This window comes from Cercospora beticola, chromosome 2, assembly GCF_033473495.1.
Source record: "Cercospora beticola chromosome 2, complete sequence".
NCBI classification, from domain to species: Eukaryota; Fungi; Ascomycota; class Dothideomycetes; order Mycosphaerellales; family Mycosphaerellaceae; genus Cercospora; species Cercospora beticola.
This window is the reverse complement of record NC_088936.1, coordinates 3,299,635-3,318,992: the sequence shown is the minus strand read 5'-3', so window position 1 is coordinate 3,318,992 and position 19,358 is coordinate 3,299,635. Positions and strand designations below refer to the sequence as shown.

At 54.7% G+C, this 19,358-nt stretch overlaps 7 protein-coding genes across 7 annotated transcripts; 2 read left to right on the top strand and 5 right to left on the bottom strand.

The window, feature by feature from the left end:
- Positions 1–871: 871 nt before the first annotated feature.
- RHO25_003222 (uncharacterized protein) lies at positions 872–1,354 on the top strand (the record flags this gene model as incomplete). The annotated part of the gene is made up of 1 exon (XM_065602373.1): positions 872–1,354. One exon carries the CDS (start codon positions 872–874, stop codon positions 1,352–1,354), a length of 483 nt encoding a protein of 160 aa, XP_065458445.1.
- Positions 1,355–3,986: 2,632 nt separating this feature from the next.
- Positions 3,987–5,832, bottom strand: RHO25_003221 (uncharacterized protein; the record flags this gene model as incomplete). The annotated part of the gene is made up of 4 exons (XM_023598734.2): positions 3,987–4,339; positions 4,389–5,077; positions 5,133–5,270; positions 5,324–5,832. The coding sequence occupies 4 exons, from the start codon at positions 5,830–5,832 to the stop codon at positions 3,987–3,989; spliced, it is 1,689 nt and encodes a 562-aa protein (XP_023455041.1).
- Positions 5,833–10,190: 4,358 nt separating this feature from the next.
- Positions 10,191–12,113, bottom strand: RHO25_003220 (uncharacterized protein; the record flags this gene model as incomplete). Its single annotated transcript, XM_023598733.2, has 1 exon — positions 10,191–12,113. One exon carries the CDS (start codon positions 12,111–12,113, stop codon positions 10,191–10,193), a length of 1,923 nt encoding a protein of 640 aa, XP_023455042.1.
- A 352-nt stretch (positions 12,114–12,465) lies between these two features.
- On the top strand, positions 12,466–13,411 carry RHO25_003219 (uncharacterized protein; the record flags this gene model as incomplete). The annotated part of the gene is made up of 2 exons (XM_023598732.2): positions 12,466–12,683; positions 12,742–13,411. The coding sequence occupies 2 exons, from the start codon at positions 12,466–12,468 to the stop codon at positions 13,409–13,411; spliced, it is 888 nt and encodes a 295-aa protein (XP_023455043.1).
- A 614-nt stretch (positions 13,412–14,025) lies between these two features.
- RHO25_003218 (uncharacterized protein) lies at positions 14,026–14,801 on the bottom strand (the record flags this gene model as incomplete). Its single annotated transcript, XM_065602372.1, has 2 exons — positions 14,026–14,710; positions 14,761–14,801. The coding sequence occupies 2 exons, from the start codon at positions 14,799–14,801 to the stop codon at positions 14,026–14,028; spliced, it is 726 nt and encodes a 241-aa protein (XP_065458444.1).
- A 2,299-nt stretch (positions 14,802–17,100) lies between these two features.
- On the bottom strand, positions 17,101–17,494 carry RHO25_003217 (uncharacterized protein; the record flags this gene model as incomplete). The annotated part of the gene is made up of 2 exons (XM_065602371.1): positions 17,101–17,392; positions 17,457–17,494. 2 exons carry the CDS (start codon positions 17,492–17,494, stop codon positions 17,101–17,103), a joined length of 330 nt encoding a protein of 109 aa, XP_065458443.1.
- Positions 17,495–17,880: 386 nt separating this feature from the next.
- On the bottom strand, positions 17,881–19,104 carry LET1 (26S protease regulatory subunit 8; the record flags this gene model as incomplete). The annotated part of the gene is made up of 2 exons (XM_023598731.2): positions 17,881–18,815; positions 18,870–19,104. The coding sequence occupies 2 exons, from the start codon at positions 19,102–19,104 to the stop codon at positions 17,881–17,883; spliced, it is 1,170 nt and encodes a 389-aa protein (XP_023455585.1).
- Positions 19,105–19,358: the final 254 nt, after the last annotated feature.

Below are 19,358 nucleotides of genomic sequence, written 5' to 3'. Positions count from 1 at the left end.
TGCGGCTGCACGTGTGACGACGGCGGCGGCGGTGGAGGGGGGAGGCGACGGCGAGGACGGTCGTGGTGATGCCGAACTGCGCTGCGGGTGGTATCTGGACGATACACACACGAAATACTGACGGGTGGTGTCAGTGGTGGTGGAGGGCAGAAGCGAAGTCTGAGAAAGTGCTGCTCTTTCCAAAAATCTTTCATACAGGGGTCGGCTGCGGCCGCTTGGCGGCGACCAAAGTCACAACAGCGCTCTGCCTCAACATCCTCCTTCGTCTCGTCGGACACAGGCCGACTCATGCCAACGGGTCGCTCGACTCGCGGCTTTGTGACACGGCGCACACAGTTGACTACAAATTCGCACGTTGCCGTCGCGCACACGAATTTCCCATCGATGCTGCCCCCTGGTGCCGCCGCGCGCAAACACACCAGCTTCCCTAGAATAATACCTACAGGACGTCGCTCGACACACGTCGCGGCATCGCTATTTCCAGCGTGCCCGCGTCAGACAGGCTGCGTGCCCGAGTCGCTGCGCAGAGCTGCACCACTCAACACGTCGCACCGGCCGGCCGTTCGCGCTGGCTTTGTTGGCGTGGTGCTCCGGCAACAATCGCAAGCCCTTCCACCTCCCGCACCTCCTCGTTTGTACAGCTCCTCAACATGCGGATGTGATCCAACATCCGGCGGCCGAGTCGCCGCGGAGCATTGCACGTGACGAGTGTCGAGTCTCGCGGGGTTCAGACCCTCGGTGCGTATGCGATGACCGTGCTATTTCAGATCTCACACTCGAGTCTTCACCAGCTGCTGCTGCTCCCACATGCAAACCACAATGAGTCAGGGCTCTGACGTGGTGGAGGATGCGGCAACATGCAGTCGCCTGCATGAATGATGTTGCTCTGCCGCTGTCGATGCTGGCCGATTGGCTGTGCGCGCTCACGGCCGCCACTCTCCGCCACACTTCCTGTCGACCGGCAGGCGTGCTGTGGTTTGCAGTGATGATTTCGAGCGAGACATGTCCCATCGACTCGGCAGCAGAAGCACGCACATCCTCACAGGCCGCTGGCACCAGCTCGGGCGTGCTCCCCCAAACGTGCAATCGGATCTGGTGGAAACTTGCTGACCACAACCGCTACCAGTATCCCAGTGCCTGCACCCCTAATTCCACCCGCGCACCCCATCGACACCCTCTCATCGTTTCGCAGCCCGGCAGGCGAGCGACCTCTGGCACCGGTGCGCTCAGGAGAACGCAATGCCGCATCTCCGCGAAGATCTGGATAGATTTCATCTCGACTGAAACCGGCTGGCTAGGATATGCCTGCCGTGTGGCTTCGGTCCGACGGCAATGCTTCCATGTGCCGCGCTAGAAGGAGTTTATTGCCATTCACGTCTTCACGTGTCACACGAGTCTCTGACGACGTCGCTCTTTCCACCTTCCCAAGCAAGGCACGTAAAGTGAAGGAAACTGCCCTACTTACGTCTTTTGGAAGAACCGCCCAGTGGCAGACCGTCCGCCCGTGGGGATGTGAGACTCTGTGCGGGCTTACATCAGATCTGACGACGATTGCACCGCAACTTCGTCGCGTGGTGAGGATCCGTGCCTGACATCTGAAACTGAATGTGCCAGGAACAGATCTAGCATTGACCCGGGCCTTTCCTGCTCAATTCGGAGCTATAGCCATACATGCTGCACATGGCTGGTTGCGTTACTTTCGCACATACCCTACTACATCAATGATCAGCCCCGGGCGGGCCTGATCGCTGGGAGTTTTCCTGTTAGCAGCGAAGCTCGCATCGCGAGCGCGCTTCTGTGCTTCGTGTTCGTGTTCGAACAGTTCTAAGCGATGCCCAGGTGATCTCGCGAGCAGGCTTCGGCTCGAATTTCCACGGTCCTGTTGCCCGATGTTGTGAACAATAGCTTTCGGGGGCGAACCAAGAAGCGGCATGTTGAGCCGATATTCGACTTGTAAGTCAGCGGCCAACTTGCAGGTCGTTCTACAGACATGTGACTCCAGCGCAATCAGCAATTGGCCGAACCAGCGAGACAAGCTTGTCCTTCGGTATTGCATCTACAGGATTACCTCGCCTAAATGCACTCCTCCCTCAACTCTACAGCAACGTCACGGCGATCTGGCGACAGGGAAAGGTATCTCGAAACGCCTTTTTAGCTTTTGTTCTCTTCAGGCGATGATCAAAGCAGGGCCCAAAAGGGTGCTGGTGCAGTCGCTCATGACCAGCTACTGGCGCTATGATTGACCCTCCTTCGTATCTTCACTTTAGCCTATCGCCGAAGCAGCTTTGTTATGGAAGGGATCCATGTCGCTGTGTTCACCAGCGTTTCTGGTACACTCTCGATGCGAAGTCACTGGGCTCGCCAGAAAGCGAGACACTGGAAGCGGCGAAAAAAGTGTCGGAAAATCTGGGTGCGCTCAACAACGTCAGCGAGCACGGGAACACCGACGACGGAGAATTCCCACGCCGAAGTCGAAAGTCCCCCAGTCTTAGCGAACTCCCATGACCCTAACTGCACGATATACAAGGCATGTATGTACAGTAGCTCTTGACAGCTGTGACAGCATGCCCATCACACGCAATGCCCTAATCCAAAATACCGCTCCCTCGATGACTTCACACAACAATAACAGCACAGCGGCAATATCGCGCCGTGGGCGCTTCGGAGCGAACACCGTCAACATCGTCACAGAATGCAACCCCTCTCACCACCGGACGTCGAAATAAGCGCGCGGCTCACGCGACAAGTGCCAACAAGTGCGATCCGTGGCCAAACGAGACTAAAAACCTGCCCTGGCTAGTCTAGTACGCCGACCGGGGGCGGAACGCCAATGCCTGTAACCCCCCAACCACAACCCCTTGCAAAAATCGCACATCGGTCCGCCGGGGGCTTCTTCACGAACGGAATAGTCCATGTGAGACCAGCAGCCCTCCTGTCGGTTGCATCGCCATACTCATCAGCAGCAGCAGCAGGGATTCATTCGCCATGATTTTCACAGAGTACTGTAGTAGACTGCCACTAAAACACAATGACGAACGGGATGAAATTCAGACCAAGATTAGCAACAGCTCTAGCAACCCGCTCGGCGCTGGCCCATTCGCGTGCAAACACGGCACGAACGCTCCGTCTCGTCCCACGGCCCGACTTCGCTGGTCGAGAGTCCAGAAGAGTCGGAAGCAGGACACTAAGAGGGGCCGTTGTACGTGATGATTGTTGCTTTTTGTTGGCAGTTTCGGTGTTCTTGCTTTCGCTATTTTTTCTTCTTTTTTCGCCGACCCGGGGAAGCAGATTTATGCAACAGATCCGGTTTTTTTTTTGTTCAGGCATCTTCTGGCCCTGGTATTGTGGTGCGCTAGTCGATGTAGTTCTGTTTCAATACGCGATCGAGATGTTCAGGATGCTGCTGGTTAGTCTCAGGGGGGGTTGTGATGATGTATTGTAGGCATGTGGATAGTGGATCCGACGTCTATCTAGTTTTCGAGTTCAGTAAACAGGTGGCGCTGTGTTGTGGTCGAAACGATGCGGCAATGCTGCTGGCAAAACTGATGACCGGCGAGATGCTTGGACACAATGCTCAAGATGGTGAAACCGTAGTTCTATCTTGGAAGCTTCGTGTCAGGATCTTTGCGCATGCGTGTAATGGAGAGAGTCAATTCTGTGTGGCGCTCTGTTGGCTGATTCTCTTCACTTCGTCTGTTTCTGGTTGAGAGAAATTAAGCTATACTACCCTAGATGTCCCAGTGTGAGCCGGCTGGGATCGGTGAGAAGAAAAGTCGAAGTTTGGAAATGTGAAAAGTGCGAAGTGGGTATCCGCGAAAAGCACCGCTGCTCTGTCCTGCGACCTTCAAGATTTTGCGACATCCATCGTTATCAATAATGATCGTAATGTCGCCGTGACAGCCATCTCCACAGTTTCATTTTGCTGCAGCGGCCCATGTCGTCGTTCCTCGTTTCTAATGGGGAATCCCGAGTCCCCTTCTGGCGGTTCAGTACGAAGAAGGTAGAGTCTGACTCTGACTGCTGCCGACATGGTTTCCGTGCACATATGACTGAGCCGTGCCTTGTGATGCATGGTATCCATGCTGCTGCTGTTGTGGTTGGGACACTGGCTCTGTGACCTGTCCATGCTGTGCATAATTGCTGTGGTAACTTTCTGACGAATACTGTCCCCCGTAGGAAGCATATTGAGAAGTGTTGCCCGGAAGGTTTGTGGTAGGATATTGCGGGTACGAGACTGGAGTTGATCTGCGAAATTGCTCTGGTTCTGTCGATGAGTAGCTGCCGGGCATGGGCGTCTGATACTGATGCTCGCCTGGCTGGAACGGCCCAGCTTGTGAGTCTGTTGGGGTCAGCAAAGCGCATACGTTATGAGCTGACATTTGACTCACACGAGAAACCGAGCCCGTGCGGCCCTGCATCGCCGGACCCATGACTGGTCGTGCTCTGATATTGTGGGCGCTGGTGCGCATAGCCATGTTCCGAGAAAGAAGCTGCGCGCTCCGGAATATGGCGAGGTTGCGCGCTCGCACTCGTCAAGTGGGCATATGAGACACTCGATCGCAGCGGAGACGATGTCGGCTCGCCCATTGTCCGGCCGAGCCGCTCGTGCAATGGCATTCGTTGAAGGTGTTGTGGCTGTGAAGGATATGGTGTGTGGCCGACTGCTGGCAAGCCCGTAGGTAGACGTCTGGAACTATCATAGGGCGCCGAATTGTGCAGCACATAAGGAGATACGCTGCCCGCGACAGATCCTGGGGAGATGTGATCGGATGCGGATGGTGGTGGAGTGAAGGCAAAGGCACCCAGGGCCGGGCTCACGCCTGTTGGGCTGGCATATTGCTGGCCATACTGTTCATACTCTGGGACACGGCGCATGGTATCGAGGGTGAGGGGACGACCTCCGCCATTATCACCGTAGCCGTACGCGCCGATTGTCGAGATCGGGGCCCCGACTGACGGTGCCTGTGCGCCATATGCTGAATGCAGTGCTTGTGTCGTGTCGAAGTCGGCAGGCAACGCTCGCGATCTCAGTACTCGCTCTCGGTCCTCGTTTGTCAATCTTTTCAGCTTCGCTCGGCTACCTCTGGCGTCAGTGCAGTTCCGTTCACTGAGTCGAAGTAGGACCACTATACCGATTCTGGAACCAGACTTGGACTTGTCTGGCGCTCAACCCAGGGATCTCTCTTGCAAGCCGTTCTCGATGGGCCGCGTCAGGATGCGCCTGTCGCGCAAACTCACTCATAAGGAATCTCGTCTGGTTGTGTGTCAATCTAGAGAATGTTAGCGCTGATGCCCAATGGTTCGGAACGCCGCTGTGGCTAACCTAAATCGCTTCATCTTCCGCTTTTGCGCACGGATCTCTGCAGCTGTCATGGGCGGCTTTTCGGTATCATCATCTTCTTCCTGATCCTCAACGCCAAATTCCTCGATCTCGTCGTCGTCATCGTGCGGGTCTCGCGACAATGAAGCTGGCGAGCGAGGAGTCAAGCGATCGCGCGGGCTAGTTGCCGCCGACCCATCAGTCCCTACCTGGCCAGCATGAGCGCCGACGAGATGATGTATCGATGATGGGACCCGTTGCTGCGAGTAGTGGGAGCCTGAGTGCACAGTGTCCTGGCCTTCATCATCGTAAGGCCCGCGATGATGAGACCTTGAAGTTGGATCAGTCACGGTGTGCGAGTAAGCGCGATTGGTATCGTGAGAAACCCTGAGCGACTCGTATGGTCGCGGCGGCACCTGTTGGTACTTGTAGTCGTGATGTTTGGTCGCAGCGTCCGACATACGCGGGGAATTTGGCGGCGAGAGTGGCACCTGGAATCGCTCGAGAAGCATTTGAGACGCCTCTCCTCAAACTAGCCATCGTCAGCCGTGCCAGATACGCTATGGACACCCTCACTCACCAGAACGCTGATCTCGCAGTCGATTGTGATCAAGGACTGCAGGTGTCGAGTAATAAGAGCTCCTGTAGCGCAATTAAGGAACGACCACGAATGTCGAGCCCGAGTCTCTCGGCGTATATTCACTGGCCAGGCGCTCTGGATCGTTGTCGTCGACCTGTCGTCCCAGGGTGATTGAACGTTGCGAGGTGAGCAACTGTGCGGCCGTTGGAGCAAAAGTGAAGTTGCTTTGCAAGCAATAAGCGGCCCGCTGCGTCCGTATTGATGCTGGGAAGAGGCGAGTGTAAAGAGCAGATCGTATCGTCGAAGGAATGGCAGCAGTGAAGGACAGATTGTGGCTGACGATAGCCTGCCAGGTACTTCAAGGGAGGCGCCTGCGAAAGCGTGGAAGACTTGGAAGGAAGTGGATCCCAGCGGGAGGTGTTCGAGGCTTCAAGCGGTCGTACAGGGAAGTCGTCTGAACTAATGGTAGTGCGCTCGCGACGACCAGGTGCGCCTCCACAACAGTGCCAGATTGTTCAACGCCGGTGACCAGTGCCCCGACTCTCGGATTCTGCTGAAGCAGATAGATGATCGATTGATTGCGTGCGCTTTGGGAGTGAAGAGTCGGCGGATACTGGGGCCTTGTGGCACGTTCCTTAATCTTGATATCCAAAGACGGTGAAGTGGTGGTGTGTGCAAGCATGCGATCTCAAACAGCAGATGCCGGGCAATGGCAGGCGAAGTAGTCCTTTAGCATGCTCGGGAGGCACCGAGTGAACGGAGAGGTAGGCGAAAGAGCATCGTCCACCACAAACGACGAAAGACCCGCCCTCTTGCCGAAGATGCCCTAGAGCGTCGTACTGTAGCGATCTCGAAGTGTAGGCTTGCGGAGCGGGTCTAACCCCTCCAACAAGGCTAGAGAGCAGTTTGAGTCCGATGGGGCCCGGGTGGACACCCACGTCGAAGTACCCTGTCAGCACGCACGCTCACCTCGTGTGGTTGGCTGCCAGATGGCCGTTGAAGCCCGGTTGTGCTAGTAGGGGTAGGATGAGCTGTAGCATGGACCTCTGCGGGGACTAGTCGCCAGGAACCGCCTCTGTGCACCTGTGGCATCGAAGGCTGCTGTGTTCATGCTGAACTCGTTCGAGACACAGAACGGTTACTACGACCGGCGTGACTGCTAGGCCATCCTTCGCTGCAGCAACCAGTCCACTACGCCGCGTTCGGGCCGCAGCTGGCTAAGATGCGAGCGGTAGCACTAGCAGCGAAGGGCTTCTCCGAGGACGCCCATTCCGGCGCATAAGTGTCGCCAGTATGCCTGACGGGTAGATCATACAGGATGATGCCGCATGACACCCTGGTCAAGGGCGTTCGCACGGGGACCACCACGCGATCCACCAGAGCAACATGCGATGAGCCAACGAAGTGCATTCGGAGGTTTTCCACTCAGATCTCCTTCTCTCCTCCAGATCGAGCACTCAACAGCGCGGTCCGAGCCGATTCGAAAGCTGCTGTATAGTATAATATATTGCACTGCGCACAGAGTTCAAAAGCAGGGCGAGAGTTTTGAGGGGACCAACTCAGGCGCCAACTCCAGTCTAAGCAAGCTTGCGGTTGCCATAATTGGACGGGCAGCGCGCGTGGAGCGATTCATGTGATGGGAGGCAGCTGGGAGCAGACGTGTTCGGCCATTATTGCCGTGCGTCAGTGAAGTGTTTGGGCGATCGACAACGAGCCGAGCAACAACAAGCGTGATGAGGCTCGCCAGGCGCGACGCTCGTGTCGAAGCAACCGATGATGAATGGAGAGTGGTCCTGTTCCGATCCGGACAATGGCACGGCACATGGATCTCGCGTGCGGGTAGGGCGCTGTTCTCACCGACGCTCGCGCTGCGGTGGTGATACGTCGGATGAGGCCTCTCAGACGTCTATTGTTTGACGTCTGCTCGCTTGGCCGGGGTGGGAGAGCTGGCGCTGGCGGCGCAAACGCGCGCGGAACGTTCTGGCCGTGCGCTGCTGCTGGCGTCGACGCAGCGAGCGTACCTTTTCTTGGCCGCGCATGACGACCATTGCGGAGATTTGAGGGCAGATGGGTCGGTCCAGCGATGGTTTGATGCCCAGCAGGGATCGCGTCGCTTGTCAACTGAAACAAGGCCATTGGTCCGCAGGCCGCGCGAGTGCTGGTCGACCATCTTTTGCCGCCAGCGCGAATGCTCATCTGCCGGGCTGCGTGTCCAGGAGCAGACGTCGTCCATCGGCGTCGGTGCAGACAGAGTTTTGCTGATTGCGCACATCTGACTCTCGGGGAGCAACAAACCTTTTCGGGAGCAGGAGCACAGGCCTGCGCTTGCCCGACTGCCTGTCGACGGGAATGCCCTTTCCTCTTTCCTCTGGCAGCCCCCTGGCGACGCCGCACTGTCCGACCAGGATGCCACGGGGGCCTCGCCGGCAGCGCGGTATGCCGCATGCTCTAAAACCAACGACAGTCGCCCGACGTGCTCGTCGCATGCGCGCTGTGCGCTCGCCCACGCGCTCACCAGACGTCGTGTCGCGCGCGTGGGCAATGTTCCACCGGCAATTATTGCTCAGTGCCCGCTTGGACGTGTCTGGACAATGGCGACGCGACTATCACAGCTCCGCAAGCGAGACTTGTTGAAGATCTTCCCTGCACGACATAACTCTAATACCAACCACAGACGGCTGTCCACTGTCCAGCGCTTATTCGACCGCCAGAGCGACCGCTGCTCCTCCCGGCCCTATCACGATGTCCACACTTTGCTGGTTCGCTCCGTCGCTATTTGGAACTTTCCGGAAGATGCGTCGACCCAAAGAGGCTGGCAAAGGCGTCTCGATAGAGAGGCGCTCTGATCGTTGCGGTAAAGGCGTTGCTGATGCCTTTCGCGCACTCGCTGGCCCCGGAATGTGGCTGCGGTGCATGCATTCATGAGCTGAGAACGTTGCGCATCGTTGGGAACAGCACACATTCACGACGAGTCTGTCCAGTCCAGGTCGGAGTCCGGTTCACGATTCTTCATCTCTCTTTGCATTGACAAATAATTCAACATACGGTCATGGACCTGCTACATGCGGCGACGCTCCCGGTTCTTGCGGTCAGTCTTCGATACTTCAGTTGGTCACTGATCGTTAGATGCACGCCAAGAGTATTGGCGATTGTAGACAATTATTCATGGTTGATTCGGAAGTTTAAATCCCACGACACGAAGAGACGTCAGAAGAGCCAGCTCTTCCACCTCCAGCTCTGCGGCTTTCCCGTCTGCACGACAGTGTGAAGCAGGAGGAGAATAGGCTGGGCATCTGACAATAGTAACGGCTTCTAGCAGCCTCTATCGAAGCTTCACGATCAGAGCAACATAGAGTCCGGGCGACGATCGGGCCAGCTCACCTCGCGCCTCTTCGCACGATAGCACCCCACAGGAGCGCCATCCTACCCGGAAAACTAGTAGCCGTTTCAACGTCCAACGCCTCATCCTCAAGAACCGATACAGGCGTTGCAGATGGCAGATGCAGAAGGCTGGCGGGAGCGATCTTTGGCTTTCACAGGCCCGCCCGTCTGTCAAAACCCAACCTCACGGGTCATCGCCTTCGCCTAAACAACTTCTAAAAAGAAGCTTAACTTGTCATGCGATCGATCTCAAATACATCTTGCGTATTCAGGATGACTCGCCTTGGATCGCTACTGCTTAGTTTAGTCTGGGAGAATACATTGTGCTGTACAAGATGCGCGCCAGCGTAAGGATCCACGGACCGGCAAGCACGATGCAATGTCTTGCTGAGCAACACCACACATTCCGAATGCGGGCATTGCCCCGAGGCTATGTATGCTAAGAATTGGCCTTGATCGACCAACCACAAACCCAATATCGTAATATGGCCTCCTGCTCACTTCAAGACCCTAAGTATCAGGCAGTTGATCGTCACTCTTCGGTGCCGACCTCAACTGTTTGTCATGTCGACGTGCTTGATGCACAACTGCAACGAGAGTGCAAGAAGCGTACGCGTGCGCGCTTTGTGTGTAAAAGGCAGTGATCTATCGACCTGCAGCGGACATCCTGCAGAGGCCCGCAATGTAACGTTCGAGGCTTGCAAGCGCCAGAAAGCGATGTGGCGGCTGCGCAGTCCTGTCGCGTTCACCTTAAAATGCAACACTGCGGCGGCAGAAGGAAGCAGCAGTACTGTCTAGATTCAGGCAGAAATTTGCATAGCTCAGCCGGCTCGCACAGTCGGCATGTCGTCCCGGAGGAATCGAATGCCCTGAGCTGGGGTGAGAAGAGTGGTACAGAGCCGCGCATCGTTACGAAGCTTCGAATCCCTCCATAACTTTGTCCTCCTCTTCTCCACTCGGCAGGTGCTCAGGCTCGGCTACTGTACCAGTTGCTGCTGTTGGATCTTCGGGGACGCTGTCTGCGGAACCTAGTGTATCTTCGACGCTGGGCTCGGCGGCCTCAATTTCGTTCACGGGCTCGGACGCGCTCAGGATGTCTTCCAAATCCTTAGTGCTTTCCACCTTGTCGAGCAACGCAAGGTTGGCAGCACGAGCCTGGCGGAGCGCGCGCCATTTCGCATTCATGATGGCGGTGTCGATTTGTGCCTTTTCCTCGTCCGTCATTGCCATCTCGGCATCAAGCTTCTCCATCTTGATCTGATCCACAAGCTGCTCGAGGGAGGGTATTGTATAGCGGGAAGGATCCTTCAGAGCATCGAGACCACCGCCTGTTCCTTCTTCGAGGAAAGCAAGGTCGATATTGCTTTGTGCATTTTCGGGAATACGACGCGGTTGTGTGGCTCTCGCAACTGCTTTCCTGGCTTGTAGCTCTTCCTCCGTATTTACCGGTCCACGCACAATGGACGGGCAGCTTTCGACCTTCCAGCGCACCCAATTTTTGTCGCGACTCAATACTGTCTCGACCATACGGCAGTACTGCCTTCCATCATCTCTCGATTCAAGTCCATCTCGGATGGCCGACCTCGTAGACGTCGCCCACTGTGTGTCTTCCTCATTTAATGTGAAAGCGTACAATAGCGACTTGTTTGTCACTGTTAGGCTTGCCAAGCGCTTCTTGGCTTTCTCTGTCAGCGACAAGAGAAAGTCGATCAAGATCATGGCTTGCACAAGGATATGGCGCTGGAAAGCAAGATCGCTCAGCTCTAAATCGAACAAATCGCGACTAGTCAAGTACTTGGGGTTGTAATTGTCCAGAAGATGGTTGTTGCTCTCGCTGTTGCCATGCTCATCAAGTTTCCGTTTTGTTCCTCGCTTGTCTTCCTCGCCAGCCTTCGTCTGCACCACTGTTGGAGTTTTCTTGAATTTGAGCAGAGTGTTTGCCAACCCCTTCTTGAAGGATTCGAAGTTCCCTCGATCGAAAAGCCGCGTAGGATCAGAGAAGTCATGCTGTAGTCTCCAGAATATTGGATACAGCTCGTTGGTAGTGAGTACGACTTCCTCTGCAGTCTTCTTTGGCGCCTTGATAGGGACGGCCTTGCTTCCTGGCTTGCTTGTTGGAGCGGGCGTGCTTTCTTTTGAAGCAGCAGCAGCCTCCACAGGCTCGGGATAGACTTGCATTTCCTCGCCAGCCGCTTCATCGACCTCGAACTTTGTGGTATTCTCAACGTGAAATTCGCCTCGCAAGTTGACCGAACTCTTATCGCCCAGAGGAAAGGTCTGGAAGAGGAAGAAAAACACCCGACCACAGAAGATCGCATCTTCGGCACGACTCAATCGTCTCAGAAGCTCGTTGCACGACCTCAAGAACACGAGATTCTTCTTGTGAAAGTCCTTCTGTGCCAGTCGCTCGCGCCGAGAGTCCAAGTAGTCGAAAACCGTTCGGCAACCAACAGTCGTCTGGCTGTCCAGCAATTCCTCCAGAAGCCAGCACACCAATTCAGGTGTGCATTTGCCATGGTCACCGCACATGAGTACAATGTCAAGCAAGTTCCAGACGTCTCCAAATGCGGGATCCTGAATGTCTGTAGAATGAACCAGCGAGTAAAAGGCTTCCCGGGCGGCTGTTTCTACACACGAAAATCTATACGCTTGGTCGTACTTTGCGTCAAGCCCATCGTGTAACGCGGCGACCTCATTGCTGAAACTCGAGAGTTGCAATGCTGGCTCGACGGTAGACTCCGGCTTTTCCTGTCTTGCGCGGTCGAGGAGTGCATTGAGCCTGTTGCCGATGACCGTGACGGGCTCTAAGTCAGATGCTGATGATATCGCCATGATGGCTCGCTCGCAACCACGTCTGGGGCTCGCTACAAGAAGTTCCAGAGAACGTGCCCACTAAACTTCAGCATGCCGAGATGGTCCGCTTCCTGGATGTTTTTCTCGATCTAGCCAGTGGAGAGTTCGTGGGGTGGTTCAATTACCAGTGATGATAATTGAGAAGGCCAACGCTCCGTTGCTTGCTGGCAGGAAACTGAAGTGGGTCCAAGATTGACTTTCGGCCCGTTCGCTTGTTAGCGCGTCAAATTCGCGACTGTCGCGACTTTCAATTCTGCCTGACGCGTCCCCAGTCCATGCGGACGACTTCGTCTCTAGAAACAGCAATACTTCACTGCAGCAAACAGACATTATGCCTTCAGCGATAGCATCGAACCCTCAGGCGGGTTCTGCACAGCCAGATGAGTTGGACCGACTTTTCAACGACGACCAAGCGATCGAGGAATTCTTCAACGATTTGCCTCGAAACGTCAAGGACAACAACACGGAACGCGAGCAGACGCGAGATGAAGACCAGGAAGTACAAGTGAAGAAGAAGAGGACTCCTATCCCAAAATTGGATGAGAATAGGTAGACTTGACCCAACGTCTTGTGGAACGAGCTCTTGCTGAGAATATCTTCCTTGCAGATTATTGTCAGATGCAGGAATACCCAAGCTTCGCAAGATCACGAAGTCAAGGCTAAAATTTCGCGGCAAAGGACATGAGTTCACTGACATTTCGAATCTGTTGAACACTTATCAACTATGGCTGGATGACCTTTACCCACGGGCCAAATTTCGAGATGCTGTCAAGATGGTCGAAAAGGTTGGCCACAGCAAGCGGATGCAGGTAACGAGAAGGGCGTGGTTGGACGACACGAAACCATACCGCAAGGAACTTACGCCACCGCCAGAATTGCCAGTCTCTGAAACAACAGCTGGAGGTGCTGCGAGCAGACATGCGGTCGATGATGAACCTGGAGCAGACGAGCTCGATGCACTTATGGCCGACGCTGCGGATACATCGATGGCTCAGCGACAAGTGTCGAGAGTGTCCGGTCCTTTCGAGGAAGAGTCAGACGAAGATGAGCTTGATGCATTACTTGCCAACCACGAGACCACTACCAAGCCGCCGCTGCAGCAGAAACTGTCCCGCCCTATGCCATTTGAGAATGAGCCCGATGACGATGAACTAGACGCTTTGCTGGCGGCAGAGACGACCGGCTCTGCCAGACCCAGCAAGACAGCAGCGACTGCCGAGCCGCAGGGCGAAAATGACTTCGCCGACGACGAGGAAGCAATGAGGGACATGTGGTAAATCAGTGGGACCATTCTCTGCACTAGCTTGAGTTCGTTGGTCTCAAAGATGAATGGCACAACATCTCACGCCACCTCATGCCAAGAGGGCCGATATTGCAGCAATATACGCCAGCTGCCGACGCACGCGCGACCGGGTACTGATAACGCTGAGATACGGCTGTCTCGGAGCTTCATGTATGTGACTGCATCACTTGGCTCAAGCCGACCTTGCCCCGAGGTTCTACGAGCGCAAGCCTTGTATAATCCACGTTTGTGGCGTCCGACTGGCGGCACGGCAGTGCCACCGATTTTGACACTCGGGCGTCCATGCGCTTGAGTAAGTTGTACAAAGGTGGTCATGCATCGCAGGTCCCAAACGTCGACACTCTGTCGCTACCGAACCATTGTAGCGAACCCCTTCGGCTACGGCCCTGAAGTCCGAGCGAGCGTGAAAGAATACAGTCCAACGACTCCACCCGATGTATTTTCCCTTCGAAGCCGGTCGACCGACGCACGATGCAAGCTGCACTACCCACTTCCACAGCAGCTGACCAGAGTGATGGGCCCGGGTCAATGGAATGCTCCGCAGTGAACCATACACCAGCCAACCCTGGACGCTGTGCACAACCTGGGTCAGGAAACTGCGACTTCGTCACTTGATTCAACCGGCCTCAGAAACTCCCGACTGCGCTCCTGTTTGTGCCACTTGCGCCTCCGAGGATAATTCGTCTGCTTGTGAGGAAGTCCTTCAGCCCTGTTGGCCATGAACGCGTGCACAAGATCTGCCAGAAACTCCGGATGGCTATACTCGATCTCTTTTGGTATCCAAGCATCTAAGCCGTATTCGACATACATGTCGACGACAAATCTCCTCGCAGGGCAGCCCGGCGGAGTGTCGTTGTAAAGTATCATGATGGCCGAATGAGAGGGAAACGTCCTTGTACCATCAGTGGCGACCTCGTCCGTCTTCAACACCATTGCTGTGACACAATCATCACAGAATGAGTCTGCCTGCACTTTCTCGCCAAAGGCGTACATTCTGGCCAGAAGCTCATATTCGCCGTCATCCATCGGCAGTGCTGGTGGCGATACGGGCTTCGAGGGAATTCTGCGAAAGTATAGCCATTGTATCCAAGCTGAAACAATCTCTGCGCTGTCTTCGGGTAGCTCCACGATGCGCGAACGTCCTTCTCGCCACCTGCTGTCCAAAGCTGTGCGGAAAAACCGCGAATGTTCTCTCAAGATAGCCTCGTGAACTGAGAAGTCCTTTGTAGGGGCAAGTCCAACTTTGAGCGTTACAACGCGATCATCGATCATGCTGCTAATTCATCAGCAGTTGCAGGATCCGGAGTCCTGGTGCAACCCTACCTTTGCCCTCTCGAGACTCGCAAGTCGCTGTCAAGTATCATAGTGCTCTCGGCTCTCACGAACTCCCTCGCAGATAAGAATGACATGAATGTGACCCCAGCGTTTCAGATAAAAGTCGTCGCAGATTCAGCCTTATTACCACCACATCGCTATATGACCACTTCTGCGCGCCTACTTCGTCACTCATCGATCTGGGAACCTAGCACCGGCGTCTATCACCACGCAGGACGCCAGCACATAACGTGCCAGCCGTCTTGTGGCGTGCAGCATGCCCTTGGACAAGTTTCTCGGTCTCTCTGAACATCTGGTACTCTGCACCGCTTATAGCGAGCGATCAGGTGCGCGTCTTCTACGATATGGCATCGAGTGGATGTAGTTGCTCGGGCGAGGAGAGACAAGGCACGTGGCGGACTGCGTGTGGTTGGTGCAAAAATAATGGTTAGACCAATAGAATTTCGGGAACACCATAAGACTTTCACATGGCGAGCGGAAGGTCAGAAAAGCTACCGAAGGCCATTGGCTCGTTTGCATCTCCGGGCGTCGCACGAGAAGAAGATCCGTGCAAGAGGGAAGGATTCTCAAAGAACGTGGTCGTTTTCTCCTCTGGTCGGCGTGTCGGTTGACGTGACGTCCGAAAGGGTCGCGTGTAATCAAAGCCTGTCCGGATCGGGAAGGTTGGCGTTTGGGCTGTAAACTACCGAAAGTCATAGTGCTACGGAAATAGTACGGCGTCAGTTGGGGATAATCATTGACTCTAGTGTGCGTTTGCCCGGCAATAGACATGTAAACTATCGATCAACCCCAAACTATTGACGGAAGGCGACGTGGTGGAAGTTTTGGCTGATCGACGTCGGTAGTTTGTACACCCGAAGATCTCGACCGCAGCTGCTAATATGCTAACGTACGAATCTAAGCGAGGAGACTTCTTGTTGATTGATGACGGTATCGCTGGGAATGCCATGGTAAAGATTGACGAGGGAAGTATTGACGCGTGGACAAGCATCGATTCATGTGCCGCATTGAGAAGCCGAGTTGCCTAAGAGATCAAGTCTTCCGCGTCGTTGATCGAATGATGCAGTGGAATAATCTGGCAGCAAGCAGTTCAGCTTCCTGTCAAGAGTAGCCGAAAGGAAGACTCTACCTGATACGTTCAAGGGACTTCGTCGAAGCAGATCTGCCACTTCGAGCATGTGGTGCTGTAGCCAGAACGGGGTATCAGAAAGGATCGGATGGAAGTTGCTTGATCACTTCTGTGATATCAATGGCAGTGACATCTTGTAGACAATACGTGAATGCGCACGATGCAATGTTCGCGTTACGTTCGATTCTCTGCAAAGACCGCCTTGCCACAGTATCTGAAAGTCCTCTTAGAAGATCTTCCGTGTGCGATCACTCACTGAATGTGCCTCGCCAAACATCGAATGCCGTGCACATTGGTCGCACAATCCGGCGTACCAGGAAACTCTTTCGTATCCTTCCGCGAGTACGTTGACCGTGAGCCAGGAGCCGGTTGCGCTGTTCGACAAATCAGTATGCACACTTCATCGAGCAACGTAAAGTACGCGACAGGTCTGTCCCCATACGCGTTCCCACTGTTTCGAGTCCGACAAGGTAGGGGGCCAATAAATGCCTGCAAACAAGAACAATTCCGATCAAGCTACCGCTGGGGTATATAAGATTAGCAGGTGCACAAAATATGTGAACTGTACCGCGATACAATGTGTGATGCCAGCCCCTTTTGCTTTGCCAATTCTTTGGGAATAGCTGTCTCCCTCTCAATATGTGGTACATGTTCACAGTACCAGTGAGTGGTCTCAGGCTTGCGAGTGAGAGCAAGAGCTTCCACGCAGTCAAGTCGCGACACAGCGAAAGCGACCTGGTTGCCCGTCAGGTGCATTGGGCGTCTGTTTATGTGGTGTGACCCAGACAGTATTTCCATGCTGTGGCCACATTTGCTCCTTTTCAGATCCACCAACACATTCACTTCGAACAACGCGTAGCCGCACGCACGTTGTCGCTGCATGGTTCTGCAGTCACCGCTTATTCCTGCTCCAACCAGTTATCCTTCTGTTTGACCCAATAGGACCGCGAGGCTTTTCCGCGGTTTCTGATCAGCTGCATCGCCAGATCTCTCATGAACTCCTCGGGTAATTCTTCCTCAGCCTCAAACCAATGATCCTTAGCGCCTGCAGCCCATGCTGCGACAAACAATCGGCGGAGTGATGAGCCCGGCCTGGTGCTCTTGTATGCCAGGCGAATGTCGACCTCATGTGGGCACGTATTGCTCTTATCAAGGTCCTCCAGGACGCACATGAGGACCGCATTCATGAATTTAGTGTCCTAAATTTTGTCGCCGAAAATGTACATCCTGATCAGCTTCAGCCACGTGGCATCGGAGTATTTTCTTCCTTCATCCGCACTTTGTTCCATGAGAGTGCTGCGGTGCAGCCATTCCACGTAGGCCATGACGATTTCTAGGCGGTCCTCAGGCAATGCGACCTCTCCGGTGGCACCTTCCTTCCAGTGCTTGTCCAGCACGGCGCGAAAGAAGTTCGAGGTCTGACGGAGCTTGTCCTCCCGGACTGTGATTGCTTTGGGTGACTTGCCAACATTCAGGTTTATGATACGACTGCTGGAATTGCCCGCGTCAAAAGTCAGCAGCCGCGACGTGTACGTGATTTCAAGAAAGCTATTACCTCTCGTGCTTCACAGCAGGACCGTCGGCGTCGGCCATGACGGTAGAGAAAATGGGCCACAAGACGTCTTGTGTTTGAGACTTCGGCCGCTACGGGCTGGTAAAGACGCTCATGGCACAAGAGAGTGGCCGTCGTCGAGGGCCGTCAGTCGGCGTGGATAAGATTGTCGCGGTGGAGTGTTTTGGGAATCCTGACGCGCCCAAGCATGCGACGTTGACTACAATGTTTGCAAGCTGGGGATGATAAAACTTAAATTGCACTGCAGCCTGCGGACTCTTCACTCTCCTTGCAACTTGAAGCTCCTGAATCTACACGTGATGAGTACATGCTCTATAATGAGGCAAGGACTTACTGATGCCCCGTCCTTGCAATGCATTCGGATATGATACAAGCTAGCTGCAGCTCTACCTTCACAAACGCTCCACTACTTCCACAGCTTGGCCAAACTCGTCTCCTTGTCGTCGTGCTTGTTGAGCACCTTCGCAGTGGCCAGGTCGAAGTCCTCTTGTGTTACATGCACTCTTCGCTCTCTCAGCGCGTACATGCCTGCTTCTGTGCACACGCCCTTCAACTCTGCACCCGAGCACCCGTTCATCTTTTCTGCAATCTTCATCAGATTGATGCCTCTGGTCAAATTCATGCTTCGCGAGTGGATGCGCAGAATGTCTGCTCTTGCTTCGGCAGTTGGCGGTGGGAATTCGATCTTTCGGTCGATACGTCCAGGTCGCAGAAGAGCAGGATCAAGAATATCGAGACGATTCGTGGCCATGATGACCTTGATGTTCTTTGTGGGCTCGAAACCGTCCAGTTGGTTAAGCAGTTCCAGCATAGTTCGCTGCACTTCGGAGTCACCACCCGATGAGCCCTCGACACGCGAGGATCCGATGGAATCGATCTCGTCCATGAAGATGATTGACGGGGCGTGCTCTCGTGCCATGACGAACAGTTCTCTCACCATACGCGATCCTTCACCAATGTACTTTTGCACCAGCTCTGATCCCGAAACACGAATGAACTTGCAGTCGGTGTGATGTGCCACAGCTCTTGCCAACAACGTTTTGCCTGTACCAGGTGGCCCGTATAGCAAGACTCCCTTTGGCTGCGCAATACCCAATGATTCGAACAACTCGGGATGCTTCAACCCCAGCTCGATGACTTCCTTGATTTGCTTGATCTGCTCGTCTAGACCACCGATCATGTCGTATGTGCTGTCTGGCACCTTTTCCACCATCATGAGAGAGACCAGGGGATCGACGGAGGATGGAAGGAGCGATGAGAGTTTGTATGAGTCAGAAAGGAGGGTGACACGTTTGCCAGCTGTGAGTTTCGAGATGTCGATGTTATCCGCCACGTCGACCACTGCCACCTGTTAGTCTGTCGCGATCTATTCAAGCCTCAGACGTGCAGCCTCACCATATTTGCCCTCTGGGTGCACCTTCACCAGCACCTTCTTCGTCCCCATCACTTTCACCACCTCGCCCACATAGCTGCCCGGCTGCTGGAGCAGGCCGAGCTCTTCGCGCAGTAACCGGACTCTACTATTGTACTCGTTTCGCTGCGCTTCGAGACGTCGCAATACTGCTTGGCCTTGGATGATCTCGAGCTTCATGCTCTCGATCTTGTTGTGGAAGAAGGTATCGAGCGCCATGGCTGCGCTGGCGGCCCGCGGGCTGCGTGATGATCGGGCTGTTTGTAGGAGGACAGTGGCAGTGAGATCCGCTCGTGATGATGGCGATGTCCGATTGCGTCGCTGTGGTTGATGTCGATGGCGATGCGTGCGTGGTAGCTGGTTGGCGTTTGAGGCGAGGCAGCATCAGGCAAGCACGTCGGCCCGCTTTAGCGTCATGCACAGTGAATCCCGCAGCGGCCTGTCAAGGCTTCTGACAATACACCACTGCGCAG